The sequence below is a fragment of the Peromyscus californicus genome, unplaced genomic scaffold (genome assembly GCF_007827085.1).
Source record: "Peromyscus californicus insignis strain IS unplaced genomic scaffold, ASM782708v3 Scaffold_8__1_contigs__length_139910024, whole genome shotgun sequence".
NCBI classification, from domain to species: Eukaryota; Metazoa; Chordata; class Mammalia; order Rodentia; family Cricetidae; genus Peromyscus; species Peromyscus californicus.
Window position 1 is genome coordinate 23,483,108 of NW_026294606.1, and position 23,814 is coordinate 23,506,921.

The 23,814-nt window shown below is 45.2% G+C and overlaps 2 protein-coding genes across 2 annotated transcripts in view; one reads left to right on the forward strand and one right to left on the reverse strand.

The window, feature by feature from the left end:
* The window catches only part of Sycp2l (synaptonemal complex protein 2 like), a 56,252-nt gene extending 45,630 nt beyond the window's left edge, over nucleotides 1–10,622 (reverse strand). The window contains 6 exon segments of the mRNA XM_052728450.1: nucleotides 2,922–2,946; nucleotides 3,385–3,489; nucleotides 7,565–7,684; nucleotides 7,772–7,909; nucleotides 9,104–9,172; nucleotides 10,614–10,622. Coding sequence (XP_052584410.1) covers nucleotides 2,922–2,946; nucleotides 3,385–3,489; nucleotides 7,565–7,684; nucleotides 7,772–7,909; nucleotides 9,104–9,172; nucleotides 10,614–10,622 — 466 coding nt within the window.
* A 274-nt stretch (nucleotides 10,623–10,896) lies between these two features.
* On the forward strand, nucleotides 10,897–21,918 carry Gcm2 (glial cells missing transcription factor 2). Its single transcript, XM_052728451.1, has 6 exons — nucleotides 10,897–10,902; nucleotides 14,976–15,086; nucleotides 18,089–18,341; nucleotides 18,479–18,591; nucleotides 19,324–19,449; nucleotides 20,986–21,918. The coding sequence occupies exons 1-6, from the start codon at nucleotides 10,897–10,899 to the stop codon at nucleotides 21,916–21,918; spliced, it is 1,542 nt and encodes a 513-aa protein (XP_052584411.1).
* Nucleotides 21,919–23,814: the final 1,896 nt, after the last annotated feature.

The following is a 23,814-nucleotide window of genomic DNA, read 5'->3' on the forward strand; positions in this document are numbered from 1 at the left end:
CAGCCATTGTAGATACTTAAGTCCGAGGGGTGTAATACATGAGAATCATTGGAAAGATAGGGAAAGCTGAGAAGGTAAGCTTGGAACAGTGAGGCAGCCCCCAGATTTACACCAGCAGGAAGCCACTGCCCACCATTCCCTAATGTCCAGCACTGAGGGTCCTAAGAAGAAAGCAGTCAAGACTAGCACTACTGTTTGGACATAACATGTTCTCAAAGTCTTACATGCTGAACGTTCCCAACTGGTAGCGATGGTGCTATGTGAGTGATCTTGAGGGTGACGACTCCATGGCTACATTAACCTCATTGGTGAGTTCACAGCTCAATGGGCTACTTAAGGGCAGCAGGGCAGGGGAGATCTGGTTGGAGAAAACAGGCTACTGATGGGTGTTCCTTCAAGGGTTTACACTGTCCCCAGCCCTTTGTTCTCTCTCTTTCCTGGCCACCGTGAAATGGCCTCTCAGCCACATGCCTCTAATATCCTGTCTCATCTCAGGCCCAAACAGTGGGGCCAGCTGACCACAGAACTTCTGAAACTGTGATCCAAAATCAACTGTTCTTCCTATACATTGATTTCTCTCAGGTGTTTTGTGATAGCTACGAGAAGGAGGTGAAGGAGGTGAAGGAGGAGGAGGAGGAGGAGAAGGAGGAGGAGGAGGAGGAGAAAGAAGAAAGAAGAAGGAAAGAAAGAAGGAAGGAAGGAAGGAAGGAAGGAAGGAAGGGAGGGAGGGAGGGAGGGAGGGAGGGAGGGAGGAAGGAAGGAAGGAAGAAAAACTCACAGCCATCTTACAAAAGTTACATCCACAGCTGGGCCAGAACTGCAAGGACAATGAAGATACTTAAGCAGGTGGTACCCCAACAGAAGGAGGGAAGAAAATGTCCTGTTTGTTCCCCAACATTAGTTTTCCTGCACTAAATCGAGCAGTCTATCAGTTGGCAAGAGGGCCCATGAAACGCAGCCCTTTGCAACACCAAGTAAAGAGTGGAGGGCAGACCTGAGAGCAGGAGGAAGGTCGTGTTTACAGAATTGAGGTCTGGGGAAGAAGCAATGAGAGAAAATAACAACAATGCCTTCTGAGAAAAACTTGAAAACTCTAAATACACTGAGCACTGGCGAGGAATGGGGTGAGTGGATAGTGTCAGAACTGAGAATTTTTGCACATAGATAAAATTATCAAAGAGCAAATTTTCCTGAAGATTGGATTCAGCCTTCATGAGCCATGTAACACAACCGTGTGTGTGTATACACTCACGGTTCCTGCCTACAACTTCAACAACACAGAGAATGAAGCAGGGCTATGATGGGGACAAAAGACAGGGCAAGAATTCTACTGAACTAAAGTCAGAGATACAAAATGTTCAAAAGTTCTGACCATGTCCCACCCACACCCTAATGATGCTCTTCAAAATTATAGTACGGCAGCTGGAGATTGGGATGGCTAGTCTTCATTGCTGGCCTCACTGGATTTAAAATCACTTAGGTCACATCTCTCTTCTGTGTCTGTTATAGTGTTTCTAGAAACGATTAACTGGGGTATTCTTTTCAGTGGGTGGCACCATTCCGTGGTCTGGGGGCTACCATGAAAGCCAGATCTTGAGCTGGGCGGTGGTGGTACCTATAATTCCAGCACTCAGGAGGCAGAAGCAGGCAGATCTCTGTCAGTTCCAGGCCAGCCTGGTCTACAGAGCAAGATCGAGGACAACCAGGGAAACCCTGTCAAAAAAAAGAAGAAGAAGAAAGAAAAGAAAAGAAAAAAGAAAGAAAGAAAGCCAGATCTCTAGCATTCATCTCTGCTTCCTGATCTGCTTAGGTGTGAGCAAACAGCTGCCCATGCTCCTGCTGCTCATAGCTTCCTACTACCATGCAGTTGGCATTTGTTCCCAAGTACACAGAGATGCAGTATGTACCTAAGCTCCTGGTGCTAAGTTTCCTCAATCACCATCCATTGTGGAACATAACATCAGCTCATTAACAGCTTCTTAAAACCAAGTAGCACCCCAGGAAAAATGACATTTCATATTGTGATGGCCATATGTTCTGGGATTCTCAAGCATTCCAAGTGCATCTTTGCTTCCAGGCTATCATATTTCAAAATGCCAACTACCCTTTAACAGGAACTGAATGGAACAAATCTTTGCCTTGTGGGTATTTTACCTTGTACACCCTGGAAAGGCAAAGCTATTTTCATTGTCTCCAAAGTAAATCAATATCAGCTCCAAGTTAAGTCAATAGTAGCTAAACCTTGCTGGTCTGTGTCTTGGGCAACTGTCTGTTGCTATAACCAGAAGCTGAGTCTGTTTAACAAAGAAAAGAGGATGATTTAGCTCACAGGTCTGGAGGCTCTAAAGCATGGTGGCATAGTCTGTGACTTCTGGGGAGGAACCCATGGTGGATGGAGTCACAGTGGCAGGAACACAGTGTGGAAGAGGCCACATGGGCAGCAGACAGCATGAAAGCAAAAGGCAACAGCCCAACTCTTTCTAACAAGTAATTCCAGCAGTTAGTTTCTATTCTCACGAGTTCTAGTTCAGTCTCACACATGATTAATCCCTTCACAGAGCTAGGCCATGGTGATCTAACTGCTTCACAGTAGGCCCAGCAGGACCAGGCCTCTAGCGAGTGAACCTAGGCAGAAACCAGATCCAAACCCAGCTAAAACTCCTGCTGCTTTGGAGACAGAATGGCTCTCCACTACCTGAACAGAGGATTGCCACACAGCGGTGACCAGAGCCACCAATACATTGCAGAAAACTGAGACACACTTTACCAAAAAATGCCTTCCTGCATCAGAGCAGGACTGTGTAAAGTGGTTGATAAATCCAGATGTGTTTAAATTTCACCCTTGCCTGGCATTTAAACCATCGGTGCCAAGATATTCTCTTGATGAAAAATAGCCAATTAGTAACTGCTCGTATACGTACCTTTCCTGCTGTGCCTGGAAATGACCTGATGAACGGGAAGGAAAAGTGCAGCTTGTTACTTCAAAGCATCATACATTCTGACACTAACACATGAATACTAACGGACAGAAACTGAACGCAGAGATGGGAGAAAAAACCCACTAGAAGACTGTTAGAATTATAGCTACCTCATTAAAATGAGCACATTCCCTACAGTCACACAAATAACATGTTAGAATATATAAAATCAATGAACTCTCAGTTTCTTATGTCATTGGTTGAATATATTAATGTCTGCTACTCTTTCACACAATGACTTAATCATAAACTATGAAAGTCTTTAAAAATTCACATCTTATAAAAGGCCAACTTCATAAAAGATTTCTTTTTAAGTCTGAACTTAAAACAGAAGGAAGTTTTACAAATCACTTAGATTCCTGCCTATCACCGTTGGCATCATCCCTTGAAGCACTCCCATCCTTACCAGGGCGGTGTCCAGGAAGTCTCCCAGGGCAGTAGTCAGCAGTGCATCTGAGGCCATGACGTTTGTCATCAGAAATCCTGTGACTGTTTCAAACCAGGAAACCATGTGCACAGAAGAGGTGCTGATAGAACCGCATGGTCCGAGTACCACCTACCTCACAAGATTTATAAGACAATCTCCCACTAGAGAAAGCAGCTGGAAAACCTTTTCCCTCACATAATACAGGCTTCCCATCCACCAAGAGCCAGTCAGAAAGTATGCAAATAGTCTAGAATTAGGATAAGTCATACACATCAGTAAAAATGGGACACTTGATGAGGATTGGTGCCAAAACACCCACAGGAGAGGCTGCTGAAGAGTTTGTTAGGTGAACCTGTGCAGCACAGGGCAAATCGAATGGCTTTGGGAAGCTATAGAAAGCAAACAATCAAAAAAGATGAATGAGCTAGGTGTGGTAGAGCGTGCCTAGAAGCCCAGGACTTGGGAAGATGAGGCATGAGGACTTCTATGCATTCAAGGCCAGCCTAAACTACACAGTGAGATCCTCTCACAAAACCAAATTAAACAAAAAGATGAACAGCTTGGGCATTGCTGCAGAAGTCTTCATGACTATAGAAACTATACCTCAGGCCTTGTTATCTTTCTTCTTCTAAGAGCTTTTGGCTCATTGGATTTTTCCCCCCAAAAGAATATAAGTTCAGTTTCATGCTATGCTTAGAATAGTTGAAAATAACTTCCTTGACATCTTGAAATAGATGTACTCAGTAAAGTATGGGCCATCTTTGGACCATTTTTGCTGAAACTGGCAACTCATAAAAACAGAAAAAAAGGTCTAGAGATATAGCTTAGGGAACCCTCCTAGCATGCAAAGTCCTGGGTTCAATCTCTAGTAACACACATACACAAAGGAGGGTAAGAAAATACATGCATATAAAGTCATAAATCATCAGTTGAACATAGCATGAGGGGCATGAACCATTGATGGAAAATATGAGTTGAAAAGGCGGGTGGTTCTGTGTAGTTGATCTTGATGCTTAAGAATAAGAAGGACCTGCCTCAACTGAATCTACCAGGCTGGGCTGACTTCCCAGGGGAGACCCTGCCTTGGAGGAAGTGGGAATTGGGGGTGGACTGGGGAGGGAAAGCTGGAGGGGTGGGAGGAGGGAAGACGGGAATCCATGACTGATATGTAAAATTAAATTAAATTAATTATAAAATAAAATTAAAAAAATAAAACGAAACTAAAAATTGTTACAAATAAAAAGAAATAAGCAGCATTCTCAAAGCCCTCTTGTGTACCCCAATGGTACATCATTTACCAGATGCTCAGCTTCCTCACTGGACAATAGCAATGGCTTAAGGGTATGATGCCGAGTCCTCCTGGGTCTTAGGGACAGCGCTAAATATAGGCTTTCTGCAGGGAATTCCTACTCTATGAAGTAGAATTAATTCCTAAGTGTGCTGAGCCTACAGTTAGTTTTACAGTACAGAATCAAGTATCCCTTTCTCCTCCACAATGTCTATCTGCTCTTATTGGTCAAAATGTACATGTAGTAATATACCCTTCAGAAGATGCCTGAGATAGTTGTGACAATCTCATCAGCAAATAGAACATGGAAACTTCCATTTCAAAATCCAGTAGGGATTTGATGTGACCCATTTTTTACATATTGGGAGAGCATTTGTGATAATTAACCTTCATTGCCAACTTGACTGGATGTAGAATCACCATGGAAACACACCTCTGGGTGTGTCTGTGAGGGTGTTTCCAGAAGAATCAACCAGGGAGGGAAGATCCACCATGAATGTGGATGGCACTGTCTTACAAGCTGTGGTCCTAGACTCAACAAAAACAAGAACTGAGCACCAGCATTCAGTTCCATGGGCTTCCCGACTGTGGCTGCAAGGTGACCAGCTACTTTGTGTTCCTCCAGCTGTGACTCCCATCATGATGGACTTTACCCTCAAACTGTGAGCCAAAACAAATAACTCCTGAATTTGCTTAAGGCATTGTGTCATAGGAATGAGTGAAGTGTCTAATGTAGCCTTTAAGACCTAAAGAGGAAAAGCAGGTTGGGGCATACTCCAATTCACAACTCCCTAGCAACCAGCTTAGTTTCCAAAGTGCTAGTGGGGCATCCCTGATCTGTTTCCTTTGAGGTTTATCTCCTCTTCCTTACCCTCTATTGTCTGTCCAAGTTAGGGCACCGGGGAGTTAAGGAACATCAAATACAAATTTAAATCATGCCTTTTGTTTTCAGTGGTAGGGATATTAGGTCTCATCCATGCTAGGCAAGTGCTCTATCACTGAACTACATCCCTAGTTTTCTTTTTACCTATTCTTTTCTTTTACTGTTGGGAAAAAAGCAAACATAGATTTATTAGGGAAACATTATAAAGAACTCCCCAAAGCAGGAGAAGCCCCACAGGAGGCTTTACTATAAAGGAATATCCTTTACCTTTTATTTTGAGACACTGTGCAAGCTACCCAGATGGCTCTTGAACTCACTCTGCAGCCCAGACTTCCTTTGAACTTACAATCTTCCTGTATCAGAATCCCAAATAGCTGGGATTCCAGACCTGAGCCACCAGACCCAGCTAAAGCATAGTCTTTAATGCCCTCTGTAACATTTTAAAAGCTCAGTGGGTAAAAGTGCGTGCCATCAAACCTGATGACCTGAGTTTCCTTATCAGAATCCATGGAGGGAGGAGACAACCGACATCCAAAAGTTGTCCTTTACCTACGAGTACACACACACACACACACACACACACACACACACACTGTGGCACACATATACACAACCACACTCACACTCACTAGACACACTAGACACATAACATACTCTCAATGACATTAAATAAAATAAAACAAAAAATCAGAAAAGAGTTTGGGAAAACCTACAGTTTACTCTCTCCCTGGAAGGGGCAGCCCCAGAATGAGTGGCAGTGTATTGTAAAATGGTCCTTTCTTGGCCCAATGTCTTGGTAAACTCTAAAATCCAGACAGCCCAGGTGGTAGGGCAGAGACTTCTCCCTCTCCTGGTTGCCTTTGGCCACTGCATTCCTTCCCTGCTCCTTCCTTCCCATAAACAGGGCAGCAGAAACCTTGCTGGCTCACTTGCTCCCTAGAGTGAGAGCAGCAGTAAGGTTTGCACACTGCGATGCTTCCAGCTGCTGTTGATATACGTACTCACCGTTACTACCTGGCTAATCTTAAAAAGCAGTAAAATGTTGTCACTCGTGGGACTTGGATAAGCAAAAATATCTTTGCTCCTTTTTTTTTAACTTTGCTTTTTAGACTGAGGATTTAGAAGAATAAAGAGAGAGGTGTGTCAAGATCAATGGGAAGTTTTTTTTATGATCTTTCTATGTTTGATCATGCTCAGGAAGTCTACTCAGATAGACAGCCAGACCCCTGTTCACCTCATCTTCCCCAAAGTCTCTGAAACTAGCATGCCATTACTAGCTGAGCTTAGCAGCATACATCTGTCTGCAAGCCCAGCACTTAGGAGGCTGAGGCAGAAAGACTGCTGTAAGTTTGAGGGTAGCCTGGGGTTATATAGCAAAAGTCTGTCTCAGAAAAAAAAATCTAGATATAGCTATAGAGAGGGCTGTAGAAAGGGCTCAGCAGTTGGAAGAGCAATTGCTCTTGCAGAGGACCAGAGCTTGTTTTACCTAGCACATGCAGAGTCTGAGTTCAATTCCCCAGAACTTCAGATATAATGGTAACTGAAATGCTCTGCCGAACATGAATTATGGGACAGAAGCAACAAGGTTGGACTCCATTTTTTCTTTCAAATTTGATTTCAAAGGAAGAAAAAACATCAAACTATCTAATTAAATTCATGGTAGCTTTTTGTTTGGGGTTTGTTTTGTTTTGTTTGTTTGTTTGTTTGTTTGTTTGAGAAAGGGTTTCTCTGTGTAGCCCTGGCTCTCCTGAACTCACTCTGTAGACCAGGCTGGCCTCGAACTCAAAGATCCTCCTCCCTCTGCCTCCAAGTGCTGGGATTAAAATCATGCAACCTCACCACGCCAGCATACTAGTTATTATTTGATTCCACCCCCACCCAGGGCCTCACATGCCTTAGGCACATGCTTCACTCTTGGACAGCACCCTCAACCCCTCACCCTGATTTTCTAAAGGGTCCCAAGCCTCCTAAATGTAAAGTGCACTTATCTTTGGGATCAGTCCCTGCTGAATTAGCAAGGGCTCCTCTTGGTCTGGGTCATCTTTGAAGAATCTCTGGATACATTTCAGCAGCAGGGAACAATTCCAGAACTCATTTTTATCCAGTTCCTAGGCATCAGAACACACTGACTTCAGAACGCTTCCCAGTGCGCACACACTGACTTTTCAGGCCTCAAAACAAATCAAACCACTCACCTTATTTATCAATCTATCAAGATGGTGTAGGAGGAGATGGTTGTATTTTTGAGGCATGTGACTCTCTTTCTGCTGCAGATATTCTTCTATTTTATGAAATCCTTTGCCATGGAATGCATCATTGACAAGAGACTGAAGCTGGAAAGGAGATGGTGTGTGGATTATTAATTTTCCAAAGCACATTCGTTTTATATCAATATTTTAAAATAATGGTATACTCAACAAAAATTCTGAGAGAGCTGGGGATATAGCTAAATGATAGAGCTTCTACCTAGCACAGCCAGGGTCCTGGGTTCAAGGCCCAGCACCACTAAAGAAATGAATAAATTTAATTTTGTGGCTGGGGATATAGTCCAGTGGTAGAGCACTTGTCTAGCATGAGAAAGACTTTCTGTGCCAACATCCTTACTGCAAATAATAATTATAATTCAGTGTGAGATAATATGGAGCAAAAATGCAATAAAGACATAAGTCTTGAACTACAAAATAGCAAAATGTCTGTTGACAATCACTCAAAATATTAGTTTTCATTAGCTTTAAACAAAAGGTCTAGACATGGGAACTACAAAATAGTAGTGTCTATTGATAATCACTTATCAAAATGTCAGAGCATTCATTAGCACCAGACAAAAGTTCTAGATGTGGGGTCAGTGGGGCCCCTGCAGCAGCTGTGTCTCCTTGGGGTTTCTTAGCGTTCAGACTCCCTGTGGACCCTGCTTGAGTTCGACAATAACAGACTTAAGGAAAACCACTCTTCAATTATGGGCAAACAGGTGAAAGCACCCGAGTCTAAACCAAATCTTCAAGCCTAGACTCACCCGTTAAGGGTCAGAAAACAAGAGGAGAGAAAAAGAAAGCTAATATCTAGAATAAAGCGAGGTCTTGCTTGCCTCAGGCTTTTGCACACAGTTATGTCAGGATTCCTGAGCCTCACCATCTTCTCTTCAGTGAAGCTGACTCTAAGTACCAACTTAAAGGCCGGGCTTCCGGGACCACCTTAAATGGAGCAGGCCAGGTGCTTTCTGCACTACAACCCTGCTCTATCAGGTTTGGGCAGCTGGTGCTTGGCTCTCTGCAGGTGCTAAGCTCCCTGAGGATAGGCATTGAATTTGTTGTCTTTAGTGCTGGCTACTTCTACTTGGAATAAATGCTAGACACAGGATAATTTACAGTAGGGTTCTGGAAAGTCCCACAGGTATGGTTAGCATGTGATACCACAGTAGAGTAAGCCAGGATTTCTCTGCTCCAGGCTTAAGGAACAACAGGGCCGAGGAGCCACCCAGAACTCCCAACTATAACACAGATAGAGTAGAAAATAAACTTTATCATTACCCAGAAAGCACCTTGGGTCTTGCCAGTTCCAGTATCCTCCTTAACAGACTGCAGAGGATTTTCGTTTTTCTGTGTGCAATAAAAAGATGTTCTTTAAAAAAGGAAATAAGAAATCCTGTCTCGAAAAACCAAAAAAAGAAGAGTAAAAAACGAATTTCAAGTTCTAAAAATAGAAAAGTTTACACAGTTGTTTGTACATATCACTAATCATAGGTTTAGATAAGAGAGTGGGTTTGTTTTAAATGTTATCTCCTTGGACATGGTCTGTGGAAACAAAGCACCATCTCGAGAGCAAAAAAAAAAAAACACAAACAAACAAACAAACAAAAAAACCCTGAATAAATGTCCGGACAGGATAAACGAAGTTTAAAGAGAGCGTCATAAATTAGAAAAGGACTTTGAGTTAATAAAATTCATGTTTAAATTCATATCCATATTCAAAGTTTATATTGCAAGTTGTAACAAGGAAGTAGATTCGAAGCTCCTTTTATTTGTCACATAAAGTTTAACATTCGGGCTTATATAGTGAAATTTCAAGGTTTAAATAGCCACAGCACATGTAAGTTTCCAAACGTGTAGTGGGCTGGTACGTTTTCACAAGGGGCGGTGCCTGGTTGACTGTTCTGTGTTTACACATAGCCGCCAGTCTCTTCGTTTGCCTCTTACAATTTCATGGGCAAGTACAGGGGTACACAAAGTAAAGTAAATCTCTGCTAAATGGCTCTCTTTAAGTCTCGCTGGAGGCGGCTGCGGCGGTCCTTCCTGTGATCCCACTACTTGGGAGGTCGATCAAGGGTTCAAAATTATCCTCAGCTACGTGGAGAATCTACAGCAGTCTGGACAAATGAGACCCTGTCTCACACACGGCAAAACTAAAGAAAATCTACTTTAGGTTAACAGTCCTATTTGTAGGAATTTAATCAAAATCCCTAATGTCAAGTGTATTTTTGCAATATTTTTACCATCAGTATGTATAAACAGAAGACGTCAAAGACCCGTGTTCATCTAGACTTGTTTTTCACCAGAGTGCTAGCCAATGACCGGTAAAAGCGGGAGCTCGAGGGGTATTAAGACCCTATCTGTCACCAGGATTGTCCTTTCCTTGCCGGTGGCTGGGTTACCAGGACTGGGAAAGAGAGAAAGAGGTCTGTAGAAGCCCGTCAGGAAAAGCGCTGAATAGTGCTCTCAAAAGAGCTGCAGCGTTCCAGTTCTCCATTTTCCCTCCCCAGTGGCTTTTTGAAAGGGGGATCAGGATCTCTGTTGTCTCCCCATCTTCCTGAATGCTGCCAGCTAGCGCCAAGCAAACCCAAGAGGTTGTTGCGCCCCAAGGTGCCCCGGTATCCCTAAGGATTTGTCTGGACCGCCGAACGAACGATGCTGGGCGCCCGGGGGCGGGGGTGGGGGGAGGAGGCGGGGGCAGGCTGCCTAGCCCGAGCGCAGAGAGGACAGTGCTCCCTCCGTGCCCCGACCCTGGAAGGGAGGCCGGGCTCCTCTCCCCGATGTCACTCACCGCTGGCATCTTGGGGCTTCAAGCGACACTGCCACCCCCAGTGTCTGCCGCGCCCAGCTGCGCAGCACAGCTCGCTCCTCAGCTAGCCCAAGATCCCCGCTGAGATCAAAGGGAGGATCGGTCGCAGGTGATTCTTGGAGTTCACTCTTCTCCAGGAACTCCAATTGGAAGAACCTGCTACCGAACTCTACTAGACTCCCTCCCGGGGGTTTGTGATTCTAGAAAGCACATGAGTAACAGCAAAGTCAGGCTGCCCTGCCGGCTGGGCACACTCTTGCAGGGAATGCGGGTAAGGCAGGGAAAGTGTGCACCTGCAGGAGTCGGAGGTTTTGAACACGCACCGTTGTGGCTGAAGCCAGTGAAGTTTACTGCCCTCTGGAATCTGACCAAGTTGCTAGACTGAGTCACTATGGGGGGTGGGGGCTGGGGATTGAGCTTGGTTTGGTTCCAGGGTCTCATTCTGCACTCTAGACTGTCCCGGAACTCACTCTGTACCCCAAGCTAGCCTGGACCGCTCAGAAGGCTGGGATTAAAGTGTGAGCCGCCAGGACAGGCTCCCTGCTTCATCTTGACCAAACAAAAGCACCCTGGGAAGGGATTCTCGTTCAGAAAGTGGTGTGGTCCCTCTGAACCAGACTTGGACCGAACATGACTAATACAGCCCTGATACAACAAAATAAAGTGTTATATGGTACCTTAGTCAAAGGAAGAAAGATCATATTTATTTTTTCAGTCTCACTATGCAGTCCAGACTGACCTCTTACCTCAGTCTTCTAAGTGCTGTGATTACAGACTTGACCCGCCTGAGAGACAGATTTTTTTTTTTTTTTTTTTTTTTTTTTTTTTTTGGTTTTTCGAGACAGGGTTTCTCTGTGTAGCTTTGCGCCTTTCCTGGGACTCACTTGGTAGCCCAGGCTGGCCTCGAACTCACAGAGATCCGCCTGGCTCTGCCTCCCGAGTGCTGGGATTAAAGGCGTGCGCCACCAACGCCCGGCTTGAGAGACAGATTTTTAATAGCTTGGTTTTCAACCACTTCCTTTAACCTAAGTGTGTGTTCTAGGGACAGGCTGCTTTTTGAAGAGAGACCAAATGTGTGAGCCCCACGACAAAAATAAGTTGTATTATAGTTTTCTTCGTAGGATACAGTGCTGGAGAGGTGGCTCAGCCTGCCACAAAGCCTGGGGACCCGACTTTGATCACCAAGATCCAGACAGTAGAGGGAGAGGAGTGACTCCTGTAACTTGTCCTCTGACTTCCAAATAGCACACACACACACACACACACACACACACACACACACACACACACACACACACAAAGACACACACAAATAAATAAATATAAATAGATGCCTCCTACATTCCAAACATCCCTTGTGTAAAGCCTGACTTTTATTACAACCAGACACAGTTTTATGCTGTGATGCTTCAGAAGACATTTGCCTACATGAACAAAAAGCATATTTCGTGCATGTATCTACAATCCCTGTTAATAAGCCCAAACTTGCAAGCCTGGCCATTTGTCTACCCAGTACTGAACATATCAGCTCCTAGAAAATATGATGTCGACGATGTAGTTAATTTGCCTATTTTAACCTAACCTTTGCAAATTGAGAGACTTGCTCCTTCCTGAAATTCACAGGTTCTTTCGTATTAACTAGTGATCAAGAATGTGACGGACAGGAACCAACGCAGAGTATCTTAGGTCAATGCAAACACTGCAGCAGGAAAGAAAGCCCAGTCTCGAAAAAGTGGTAACCAAACCCAACCTAAATGTACTTCAGAGATGAAAATTCATTTTGAAATATTAGACAGGAAACATCATTTTCAGAATTTGGGAGAAATTATATACTTCCAAACCCTACAGTGGCAATGCATCTCAATCTTGAGAAGTTATTAAAAGCAACAAGACAAGCATCAATACACCGTAGTTTATTTATATTTTCACTTTGATTAGCTTCTTTTACTAATGTATTTTACCCCCACACCATTATAGGGCAACAATTTATGTTCAAAAACATAAATTGTCTTAAGCTGTCACTTTTAGTGAGGTTTAAACTTGTTTTAAAACAGTCAATAGCTTAAACTAAAATTGGAAAGACAAGCGAACAAAAAAGCAACTGAATGGCAGGAGCAGCCTGGGCCTTCACAGTCAATAACATGAGGGCGCACTGGAAAGTGGAGACACTTCGTTGTCCCCAACTACACTTCAGTAAGGTGAGGGCGATTTTTAGAAAGGAACTTCGGTGAAACGTTCTGAAGTTAACAAATCTCTTTCATCTGCTAGGACTTTTGGTATTTAAAATAAGAATCCAGCTTGGAGCTAGAGGAAGCAAGCTCAGGAAATGCTCTCAGCGGGCACCCAACCCCTATCCCCATCTCTTCTCATCCCTGTGGGTCCTAACTGGCCCGCCGGCTTTCTATTGAGTTGACCCTCCCTAGCAAGCAAGTTGACTGGGAGGTAGAGGCCCAGGAGCGTTGCAAGATCCCTGTTTCCTGAGGTTATTACACAGAAACCCTGGCGGTAAAACGCACCAGCTCTTTCGAAATTTGCACAGAAGCGGGCATTACTCCTGCAGAAGGCGCTTGCCTGGCTCTGACCAAGCCAAGTGAGACCCATGCTGCCCTGTTGGGTCTGAGATGCCAGTGAGCACCCCAGAACGAACCTGAACCGGGAACACTTCCGCTAACAGCGACCTGTACCATGGGTTTTGCTCGTTTATTTTTTTATTTATTCGCGTATCTATTTATTTACTTACTTATGTATTCATTTGTTTTGGCTAAGACCGACAGTGGAAGAGTGCCAGCTGCAAAGCCAGCACGGGGAAGAGATTCGGAAGCCCACCTTTGCTCACGGATAGCGCTCTGCAGTGGCCAGCGAGCATGCCAGGAAAGAAGGGGAGGGGAGAGGGGAGGAGAGGGAAGGGGAGGGGAGGAGAGATGAGAGGAGGAGGAGGAGAGTGTGTGTGTGTGTGTGTGTGTGTGAGAGAGAGAGAGAGAGAGAGAGAGAGAGAGAGAGAGAGAGAGAGAGAGAGAGAGAGAGAGAGAGACTCTAGTGGCATCCTTATATTGAATGTCTCGGGTGCCAGAGCTGTCAAAAAGAGACAGATGAAAGAGAAAAGTCGCCTCAGGTTGGGGAGGAGGATGGGGGTGGGTTTTCAGCCTCCTAGACAACGTTCTCCTCCAAAGCCGCTGAGGATAAAGGTGATCTCCTAGGAGTGGCAGCGACAGTGGCAATACAGTCTGTTTTAACAAGGGTGTTCTTATGGGTGGCAACGGAGAACTCACAAACCCCTGGTCTCTCTCTCTCTCTTTAACTATGGGTGCTGAGGGAGAGAGGAGAGGGAGAGAGCCGTAAAGGCATGAGGAGAGGGGAGAGGAGCAGGTGCAGAGAGGGAGGAAATTCTTTGGGCTGGGAACTCCAGCAGCAGCGTTTACTCTCCTCCCTCCCTGTCTGTCTATCCAGGGCCATCAGACCCCAACCTCCAGATTCACTTCCCAGGACTTTTCCCGGTGGTCAGGACTGCCTGAAGTGTGCCTAGGCTTGAGAACGTACTGGAATGCTAAACTTACTGTCAGACCAAACCACAGAACACAGACTTGAGAACAGCGACTACTCCAAGAACCCAGAGCTCCAAGGAGGCTGGCCCCTCGGCTGCAGGGCCCCGCTGCTGGCTCTCCAGTCTCTCTCACTTTCCCCACAGCGCAAAGCTCTGGAGAGACTTTGATGGAAACCTTTGCTTCCAGAGCCTCAATCCAAGCCCTGACCAGAACCAGCAGAGAAGATAACAAGCAGTCGGTTTTGGTTCTCAGCATAAATTAAACTGCTCTATTTGCTTGGGTCGCCAACTTCTCAGCTTCAGTTTTCCTTCGCTCAGCAGTTCACGTTGACTCTCCCCTGCATTCTTGGCTCTGCCTAGGTAGAGAAGCCTGCTGCTGACTGCTGTGGCTTCAGGTGCTGGAGAGGTTACCCAGTAGAGGGAGAGCCGCGGAGTGGGTCCGGTATAAACCTGCTTAAAGATGCTAGCTTTCAGAAGGAGACATTTCAGCACCGCAGCCAAGGACAGGGCACTCACCTGGGCCAACTGGCTCTCTCTCTCTCTCTCTCTCTCTCTCTCTCTCTCTCTCTCTCTCTCTCTCTCTCTCTCTCTCTCTCTCTCTGTCTCCCTCCCTCCCTCCCTCCCTCCCTCCCTCCCTCCCTCCCTCTCTGTGTATGTCTGTCTCTGCCCCTCCTCCACCTTTCTCCTCCCTCCTCCTCCTTCTTTTCCTCCTCCTTATTTCACTCACCTCTCTCAGCCTACTTCTCATTTTGGGGAAGGAGTCACCCCGTGTACTTGTTTTTCTCTTTCAGGATCCTGGTTAGAGAGTCCTGGAGGCCCTTGCAGATGCCAGCAGCACCACACAGGATGCAGACTCTGTGCTTTCCTATGGGATGAAACTCACGTGGGACATAAATGATCCGCAGATGCCTCAGGTGAGGAAGACACTGTGCTTTGGGTAAAATGTGACACTGTCCAGCCAAAGGGGAAGCTGCAAGTTAATTCATGCTGAGACCACACACACACACACACACACACACACACACACACACACTTCTGAGGGTCCTTAGATCTCTCTCTCTCTCTCTCTCTCTCACACACACACACACACACACACACACACACACACACACACACACTTCTGAGGGTCTTTGGATCACATACACACTTCTGAGGGTCTTCAGATCACACACACACACACACACACACACACACTTCTGAGGGTCTTTGGATCACATACACACTTCTGAGGGTCTTCAGATCACACACACACACACACACACACACACACACACACACACACACACACCCTTCTAAGGGTCTTCAGATATGGAGGGAAGCTGGATGCTACAGAAAGCAGAGGTCAGTTTAGAGATGTTTCTACTTAGAGTGATTTACTTGTGCCTCTCTGAAACACGTTAAAATCTACAAAAATACAGACCTATGTTCCTAAGTTGTCAGGCCAAGCTCTGTATTCTCTCCCCATTCTCTGAACCAAGGCAGAAACTGAGTCTCTTTTTCTTGGAGGCTGAGGCAGGAGGATTGCCACAAATCCAAGGCCAATCTGGGCTCTTTAACAAAACCTCATTTCAAAGCAAAACAACAAAAAGCTTCACTCCTTACTCACTTATTCAAAGTTCAAAAGGAAGTTTTGGAGAAAACTCAGCAAATGTAAGTACTGCTGATTCTCACATGACCGAGTCAAGCACTAGGAGGTGCCTGGAATCTAAAACAAATGTCCAGACTGGAGTGACTTACTGAAAGCCCTCCACCGCCTGTGAAGCCATCCTTGACCCACACTCACTTCCCTAGCAGTGACATGACCATGCTCTCATGGTAAACTTCTTCTTCATTATCAGAGCCAAGTACAGGCGATGAACTCAGCAATTGGTGTTTGGATCAAAACTAATGACTTTCAGGTCAGCCCTGCAAGTGTGTGTGTGTGTGTGTGTGTGTGGTGTGTGTACATAGTGTAGTATTCATGTGTGCACAGGCACCCTTAGGGGCTGGAGAAGATTTGCTTCCCTAGCATTTGTGAAGGTGGGCTTCCAGTAAAGTCTTGGTTTAGGCTTTGAGATTTGGCGTTTATGTGGCCTCTAGGCTGTGCCAGATAATACTCAGAAACGGGAGTTGTGTGAGCAAGGTGTGTCGCCTCTGGTAGAGTTCAGCATTATTTTTATGCACCTATGTGTAGAGTTTGACTTGCTTGTGTTCAGCTTGCCTCCTTCAGCATCTCACGGTGCAACTGTTCTGAAAATAGACCACAGTACGCATGTCCCATTGTTGCTGCCTTCTGTCTCTGTGAATCTCCATAGGAAACAATCTAATCTTGTGTTTTGAAATGAATCAGACCCAACGATGCAATAAGAACATGACCTCAAAAATATGTAGACTTCCTAGTGAACAGCAATTATTTTTACTTTCTTTGGGAATCTGCTTTTATTATTTTTTTGTGGATATCATGTGTGCACATGTACATGCAGACATGGGCATGCCATGATGTATGTGTGGAGGTCATGAGTCAGTTCTCTTTTTCTTCCATGGGATTCAAGTTTTAACTTGATGGTCAGGTTTGCATGGCAAGTACCTTTACCTGCTACATCGTCTCACTGGCCTAGGGAGTCTGATTCTTAACCAGGAGCTTATCAAACCTGTGAGAATGGACAGGCACACTGAGGCATAAACAGCAATAACAAAACAATCTCTCTCTCTCCCTCTCCCTGACCACACACACACACACACACACTGGAGAAGCTTATCATTCTAGCCCTTCTGACTAACTGGGTGAGTGAGCCAAACTGGTTATGTGTCCTTGAGAGAGACCTTGAATTTTTGTTAGTCTCAGGCTGCTGTCCTGTCATCAAGTGATGAAACCAGATAACAACCTCAAATTTCCCTCAGATCTACTGTCATCCTGTATAGGGTGTGTGTGTGTGTGTGTGTGTGTGTGTGTGTGTGTGTGTGTGTGTGTGCTGCCAACATATTAGAGGCAGTGAAACCTAATTTCAGGTACACATACCCCACACAGACATATATACACACACAATTAGAAACAAGCATAAAATAAATCTTCAATTAAAGAATCATGGCAAAGAGTTGAAAGCTTTTATTTTTAGAGCAGCCAGTCAGCTGTAAATATTTTAATTTTACCTTGATTTATATCATCTGAGATTATGCAAATGAGAAAAATGTCCCCAAATTGCATTCAATTCAATGCATTGGGAGAAAATATGTGAAACTAGTTATTCAAGCCTTGTCATTAGCTTACCTTTGTGATGTGGTCTGTGTCCATTTTTCCTGGAAGAGATTAACTTGAAGCACTTCCTCTGTCTTGGGGATTTGGGTCATCAATTTAAGTATGGACTGTTGTCTAGAAAGGATGAGCTGTCTGTAGATGCAAAGAACAGCTTTTCCAAATCCAGAATGTTTGTTTTATATTTTGACACCATTTATATACATTGTGGTGACCTTAATGCTGAGCTGTGAAGTTCAGGAATTAAAATGCACTCTCATCTTCCAGTGCATGAAGAAAGCCAAGAGGTGGCGGCACACACCCACACCCATAACCTAACACTCAAGATGTAGAGTATTGAGAGTTCAAGATCATCCTCAGCTGTATAGTGAGGTCAGCCTGGGCTAGATAACAGCTTGCTTCAAAAAAAAGAGCGGGGGAGGAGCTAGCAAATAGAAAATGCTTGGTAAAGCATCGTTAATGTTGAAATTATATAGAAAAGGACATTGATTACATGTATTATTTAGGATCCGTCAAGCATGTGGCTGGTGACTGGAATTGTATACTAGAATAATTTGGGTGTATGAAGATTTCTGGAGTTACAAGAAAATCCTGATTTATCGTCCAGGGCTTGGAGGAAGTTAAAGGCAGGGTGCCTGTAATTCTGGCTCCCTAAGCCCTCTTCTATCGGCCATCTTTTCCCAGGAACCAGCCCACTTTGACCACTTCCGGGAGTGGCCTGATGGCTATGTGCGCTTCATCTACAGCAGCCAGGAGAAGAAGGCTCAGCGCCACCTGAGTGGCTGGGCCATGCGCAACACCAACAACCACAATGGCCACATCCTCAAGAAGTCCTGCCTGGGTGTGGTGGTGTGTGCCCGGGCCTGTGCCCTGCAGGATGGCTCACACCTGCAGCTGCGGCCAGCCATCTGCGACAAGGCCAGGCTGAAGCAGCAGAGTGAGGCCGGGACAGCGGCTTGGGAAGGGTGGTTTTGGAGCCCTGGGTTCTCTGTTCCCAGCTGATGTCCCCTCACTTCCTTCAGAAGGTTCCAGGCTGCGGGTTGAGCTTAACATTTCTCCTTCTGGGATTTGCAGAGAAAGCTTGTCCCAACTGTCACTCAGCTTTGGAGCTGGTTCCTTGCCGAGGGCACAGTGGATACCCTGTCACCAACTTCTGGCGACTTGATGGCAACGCAATATTTTTTCAGGTAAGTGAGGTCAAAACACCATTTGTACTAAGTATTTCTGTCGTACAACATGGAGCAAACTGCCTGCTATCTGTCCTGGAGATTAAACCACAGGTACCTGGTAAGCTCACTAGTTTCCTAGAAACCGAGTGATAGGCTATTGACTAGATTTTGATGTTTCCCAGACAGGGTCGGGCTGCACCACTCAGTGTGACCGGGAACTTGCTGGGTAGCCCAAGCTGGCGTTGAACTCATGATCTTTCTGCCTTAGCCGGCTGAGTGCTGGAATCACAGCAGTGTGCTACCTTGCATGGCTTGGTGTGCTCTTAAGGGCCAGATGTATGAACCTAGTCACACTGATTAGAGAGAATAAGAGGGTTGACGGCTGCCTTTTAAGATAACTATTGTCCTTGTTGGCTTTTTTTTTTTTCTTTGAGAAATGGGGTCCTGATAAGTAGCCCAGGAAGGCCTGGAACTCACTATGTAGCCCAGGATGGCCTCATACATACTGTGAACATCCTCCCTCAGCCTACCAAATACTGGGATAACAGGCATGAACTACCACAGGCAGCTAAGATGTCTAGTATTGATGCTGTTTGATTTTGAATAATGCTTTGTAGTTTTGAAGAAACATTTAAAAAAAAAACAACTTGGCAATCCTGGCAAGGCCTCATCTGGTTTGGACCAACTCCCAGCACAGCTGGCTTCCTTCTAGAGAAACAGATAGGCAATTCAACGTCTTCATTAACACAGGCCAAAGGGGTTCACGATCACCCCAGACCAGAGAGTAAGTCAGAGACGGAAGCTAGAAGAAGTGCCTTCAAGAGGCAGATGGTCTCTTTCTACCAACCCCAGAAAAGGAGCTCCAGAGAGCCTCAGGTAACGGCCACTGACCCCACCCAGGGTCTGTGTTTACTTCCAGGATAACTGACAGCTAACTGAACGATGAATGCCATGTAACAATGGCAAAGATTTAATTTCGTATGAAAATTACATGTCTCTAACAAATGTCATTAAATCAACACTTGGCTCAGGGCTCCAATCCCTCCTTTAAAATAGGTGAGTGGTCCTCCAGGCGATGACGTCAGGATGCTTGCTGACTTGAACGAAGGCAGTTGTCCCACAGAGATAAATACAGAGCACAATTCTCTCTCAGTGAGTTCCTGAATCTGCCCTGAACATCCTGTAGCTTTCCCTACACAGGCACACCAAGATAAAGTTTAATTTGTAAACTGGTATGCCAGTGGATTAATAATTAAAACAAAAGAACAATTGTAGCAATTCATTATAATTCAAGTTATTTTGAACTTGCACGAGCTACTTATTTTCAAAATGTTCCACTGGGTGGGAGGGGGGTTATTAACCCAAAACTGAAACCTCAAAAAGCAAAATTGTGCTTAGGAGAGACTGTTGTATGTGCATATCAACACTGAATTAATAGGGCATCCTTGAGAGGGTTTTTCGCATTTTGTGTTAGTTTTCTGTTACTGTAACAAAATACTTGAGACAATAAACTTGCAGAGAGGATAGGTTTGTTGGGGTTCATGGTTTTAGAAGTTTCAGTCTGGTTCCAGTGAGCCCCATTTTGGAGTGAGGAGTGCATGATGGGAGACACTCTTTACCTCATCACCTGAAACAAAAGAGAAAAAGAGAAAAGAGGGAGCCAATTCCCAATACCTCTACTGAGGACACACCCCCAGTGACCGATAATCTCCTGCTAGACCCCACCACTTTAAGAGTCCACCATCTCCTGATGGTGTCACCCTGGGGACCAAGCCTAAAACACATGGATCGTTGGGGGGCACTTACGATCCAAGCACTAGTAGCGGTGTTTATGAAGGAACAGATAAGTTTTCCCTAGTCAACTTGACCAAATTTGCATTTCTACCAAAACAGGCCAAGCAGGCAGTGAGCATGAGCAGAGCAGACCCTGACATTGTTCAAGCCCTTCCACATACCAAGCACTGATCTGAGAGTTCATGCATTCCAGGGTTACAGAAACCCTCGGAAGAGCTGGCTACACATAAGCCCTGTATTTAAAATGTTGATTCAGGCCCAGAGAAAACACCCATTTGGTTGGGAGGAACGGGGACAGGATTTGAAGGCAAGTCTGCGTGGCTCCTGGGCCTCCACTCTTAGGAGCACACGGATAAAAACAGGTACATCCGTTGCTCAACCCCACGCTGCCTGGCTATTAGAGACCTTCCTTGTTCAGTACATCCATTGGCAACCTCTGGACCCCAGGCTCAAATTGTAAACCTTAGTAGGACATGGTTCACTACACAGAGTCCAGCTGCAGGTGTATTTTATTTATGTGGTTGGCTGTTGCTCTAGATAACGATGCTCACATCATTTACATATTATATGTCATGGTATGTGTTGTGTGTCATATGTCTGTATTTGTGCCTTTTTTAGGTAGGAAGCACTCAGGATTGCAGTGGAAACCTCAATAGCATGCCTGTCCCGGAACCCCCAGAACTGTTTGACGTGATTGCTGAAGCCAGCTTCCCTATTACAGGGCAGCCCTGCCCTTCCTTCCCAAACTCTGATGTTCACAGAGTTACCTGTGACCTGACCACCTTTCAGGGAGATGTAACGCTACCCTTGCAGAAATACTCAAATCCGAGCATCTATTTGCCCAGGCCACCTTGGAACTATGAATTGGCAGGTCTTGTGGGTACAGGTTCAAGTCCATATCCCACCCTGTATAAAGATTCTTCCGGTATCCCTGATGACACAGACTGGGTTCATCTAAACTCACTACAATATAATGTCAGTTCATACGGCAGCTATGAGAGAAGCTTGGATTTCACAGCTAAATATCATGGCTGGAAACCTGCACATGGGAAACCTGGCCTTGAAGAGAGGGTTGATTATGGGCAATGCCAGGCTGTGACCACGTGCCCTTATTACAACCCAGAGCTGCCCTGCAGGTACCTGCCAGTGCCACCAGCAGGGACCCAGGCCCTGCAGACTGTGATCACCACCACAGTGGCCTACCAGGCTTACCAGCACCCTGCTCTGAAACACAGTGACAGCATGCAGGAGGTCAGCAGCCTTGCCAGCTGCACCTGTGGTTCTGAAAACCTGCCGGTGCCCATCTATCCACAAGCCTTAGACCCTCCCGATGCAGCCATCCAGGCAGCCTCTCCTTCAGAGAGAGCCCCTAGGGAACTTCTGGGAGATTGTCAAGTCAGCAGAGCCACCCTGGCTTCTCCTCAAGAGACAGATCCCTCCGGGACAGACGGAGCAGACGCGTGGGATGTGTGTCCGTCTGGGATGGGCTCAGTGATCGGTTACTTCGATAGAGCAGTGCAGCCTTTTAACTTTGACAGTGAGGACTTTTAGAAGGATTTCAGGGTACAGGCACCATGATAATGGAGTACATGCGAGAAAATACATGCGAAGGGGCAATTGTTGAGACGATTCATTTTGTATGTTTCGTTTTGTCTGTTTCACTATATTTATATGCAGATCAGAGTTAGCGTAAGGGTGAGCTGAGGATATCAGTGGGACATGATAGACAGGATGCTGGAAGTTTGCCCAGCGTTTTGAAACCTGTCACACCACATAGACTATTGGGAGTGTGAGTCTCCCAAATGAACAAATAAATGAGCTGGAGGCCTGTACTGCACAGGCCTGACTTCCCTTAGCTTACCAGCCAAGGTTCCTATTCTTATTCGTCATAGTCTTTTCCTTTTAGACTGTTAGGGAATTTCACACAGACATGGACAGCATCGGGAGGCTGTTTAAGTATTTTCAGAATGGAAACCTGGAGAGAAATGTCTGAAACTTAGCGAGTGTTCTGTTACCCTGTGGGCTTTTTCATAAATCAGCTGGTGAATTTGTAAATCAAGAGGACTCCTCCATAACCTGGAGTGCTATGACACCTGTGAACTGAAGCTCCTAGGAGAAAGAGGCAAAGCCTTCACCCGTGTTAAAGATTCCACAGCGTTGATTGACTGGTGAGAACATCTGTAATGTTGAGAGCTGGAATGTTACAGGTCTGAAGCCAGATCTGAGACTTTATCCCCTTAGGAGCCATTTATTACTATTATTAAGGAAATCCTTTGGGGATGTACAAACAGACCCCGAGTTTCCACTGCCCCATAGGCCAAGAATGTCATCAAGTAGCCCCGTAGACCCATACAAATATTTTTCTACCTTGCTGGACAACCTGCCTAGCTGTGTTTCCACAAATATATTTTTCAAACACTTTGATTTGTGAATTCCTTTGTTCTGTTACTATAGAGACTTTAGGAAACTGCTACGGTCATGTTGGAACATGCTATTGGGGGCAACCTGAGCCCATGCTCACTGACATTTAGCTCCATAATAAATTATCTCTCATTTCCTTTGAGGTAAGAGCTGTGGCTTTGTGTCAACACACCCCTGTAATCCCAGCACTCTGGAGGCAGAGGCAGGAGGACACACTGTGACCCTTACTTACTATAGGTGGCGTTTCAAACAGCAGACAGCTTCTGTGTTTCACAAGTCACTCAGGACAGAAGTTTGGACCTGTAACTTGTGGATAAGACACAACTCACTGTACAGTGAACACACTGAAATCATCACCTCTTTTAGACACATTTCAACTAGTGAAGCCTTATGGTTCCTATGCTGACAAAACTGACTCTGTTTGAATAAAAGGTTATTGATAACATACAAAGTTAATCTATGGAAGAGTGTGTGTTTACTAACCCATCTAGTGGGTTCCGCAGTCCTTACTCTGTTGCTCCTAGTATTCCAGTTCCTCATGTAAGATGTCTATGACTGTCTGCTATGGCTGGGACACCCTGGCGATCCAGTTCTCTGATGAAGACAAGGTGCCTTGAGTCTGTGAAATGCTACACCAGGCGGTCACTGACCCAAGGGAGTAGCAAGCGATGACAGAATAATCTGTGTCCCCAGTGACCTGTGTCAGTTTGTGCAAATGCCAGGGAAATAAATTCAAGGTGATTCTCAGGAATTTGTCGTAGATTGTAGGTCAAAGCAGGCTGCTAGCTGGTAACACCTCACAGTCAGATCTGAGGATTTCTTATGGTCTGGGAACATAAATTGCAAGTTGTTCTCAAAAAGGTAAGTATATCCAACAAAAGTAAATAAGGTAAATATGTCCGAAAAGGTAAATAATCCAACAAAGTCCAGACACATAGAACTTGAATTCCCAGTGACCAATGACTTTCTGAATGTTTCCTAAGGGAAAGTCTAAATTAAGTAAGAAACTCATTCTGTAGTTGTCCA

Excerpts from the sequence above, each read along its gene's own strand:
- Gcm2 (XM_052728451.1), top strand. Across the intron at positions 15,087-18,088 it reads ATGATCCGCAGATGCCTCAG|GAACCAGCCCACTTTGACCA; the intron begins GTGAGGAAGACA and ends ATCTTTTCCCAG. Across the intron at positions 18,342-18,478 it reads GGCCAGGCTGAAGCAGCAGA|AGAAAGCTTGTCCCAACTGT; the intron begins GTGAGGCCGGGA and ends TGGGATTTGCAG.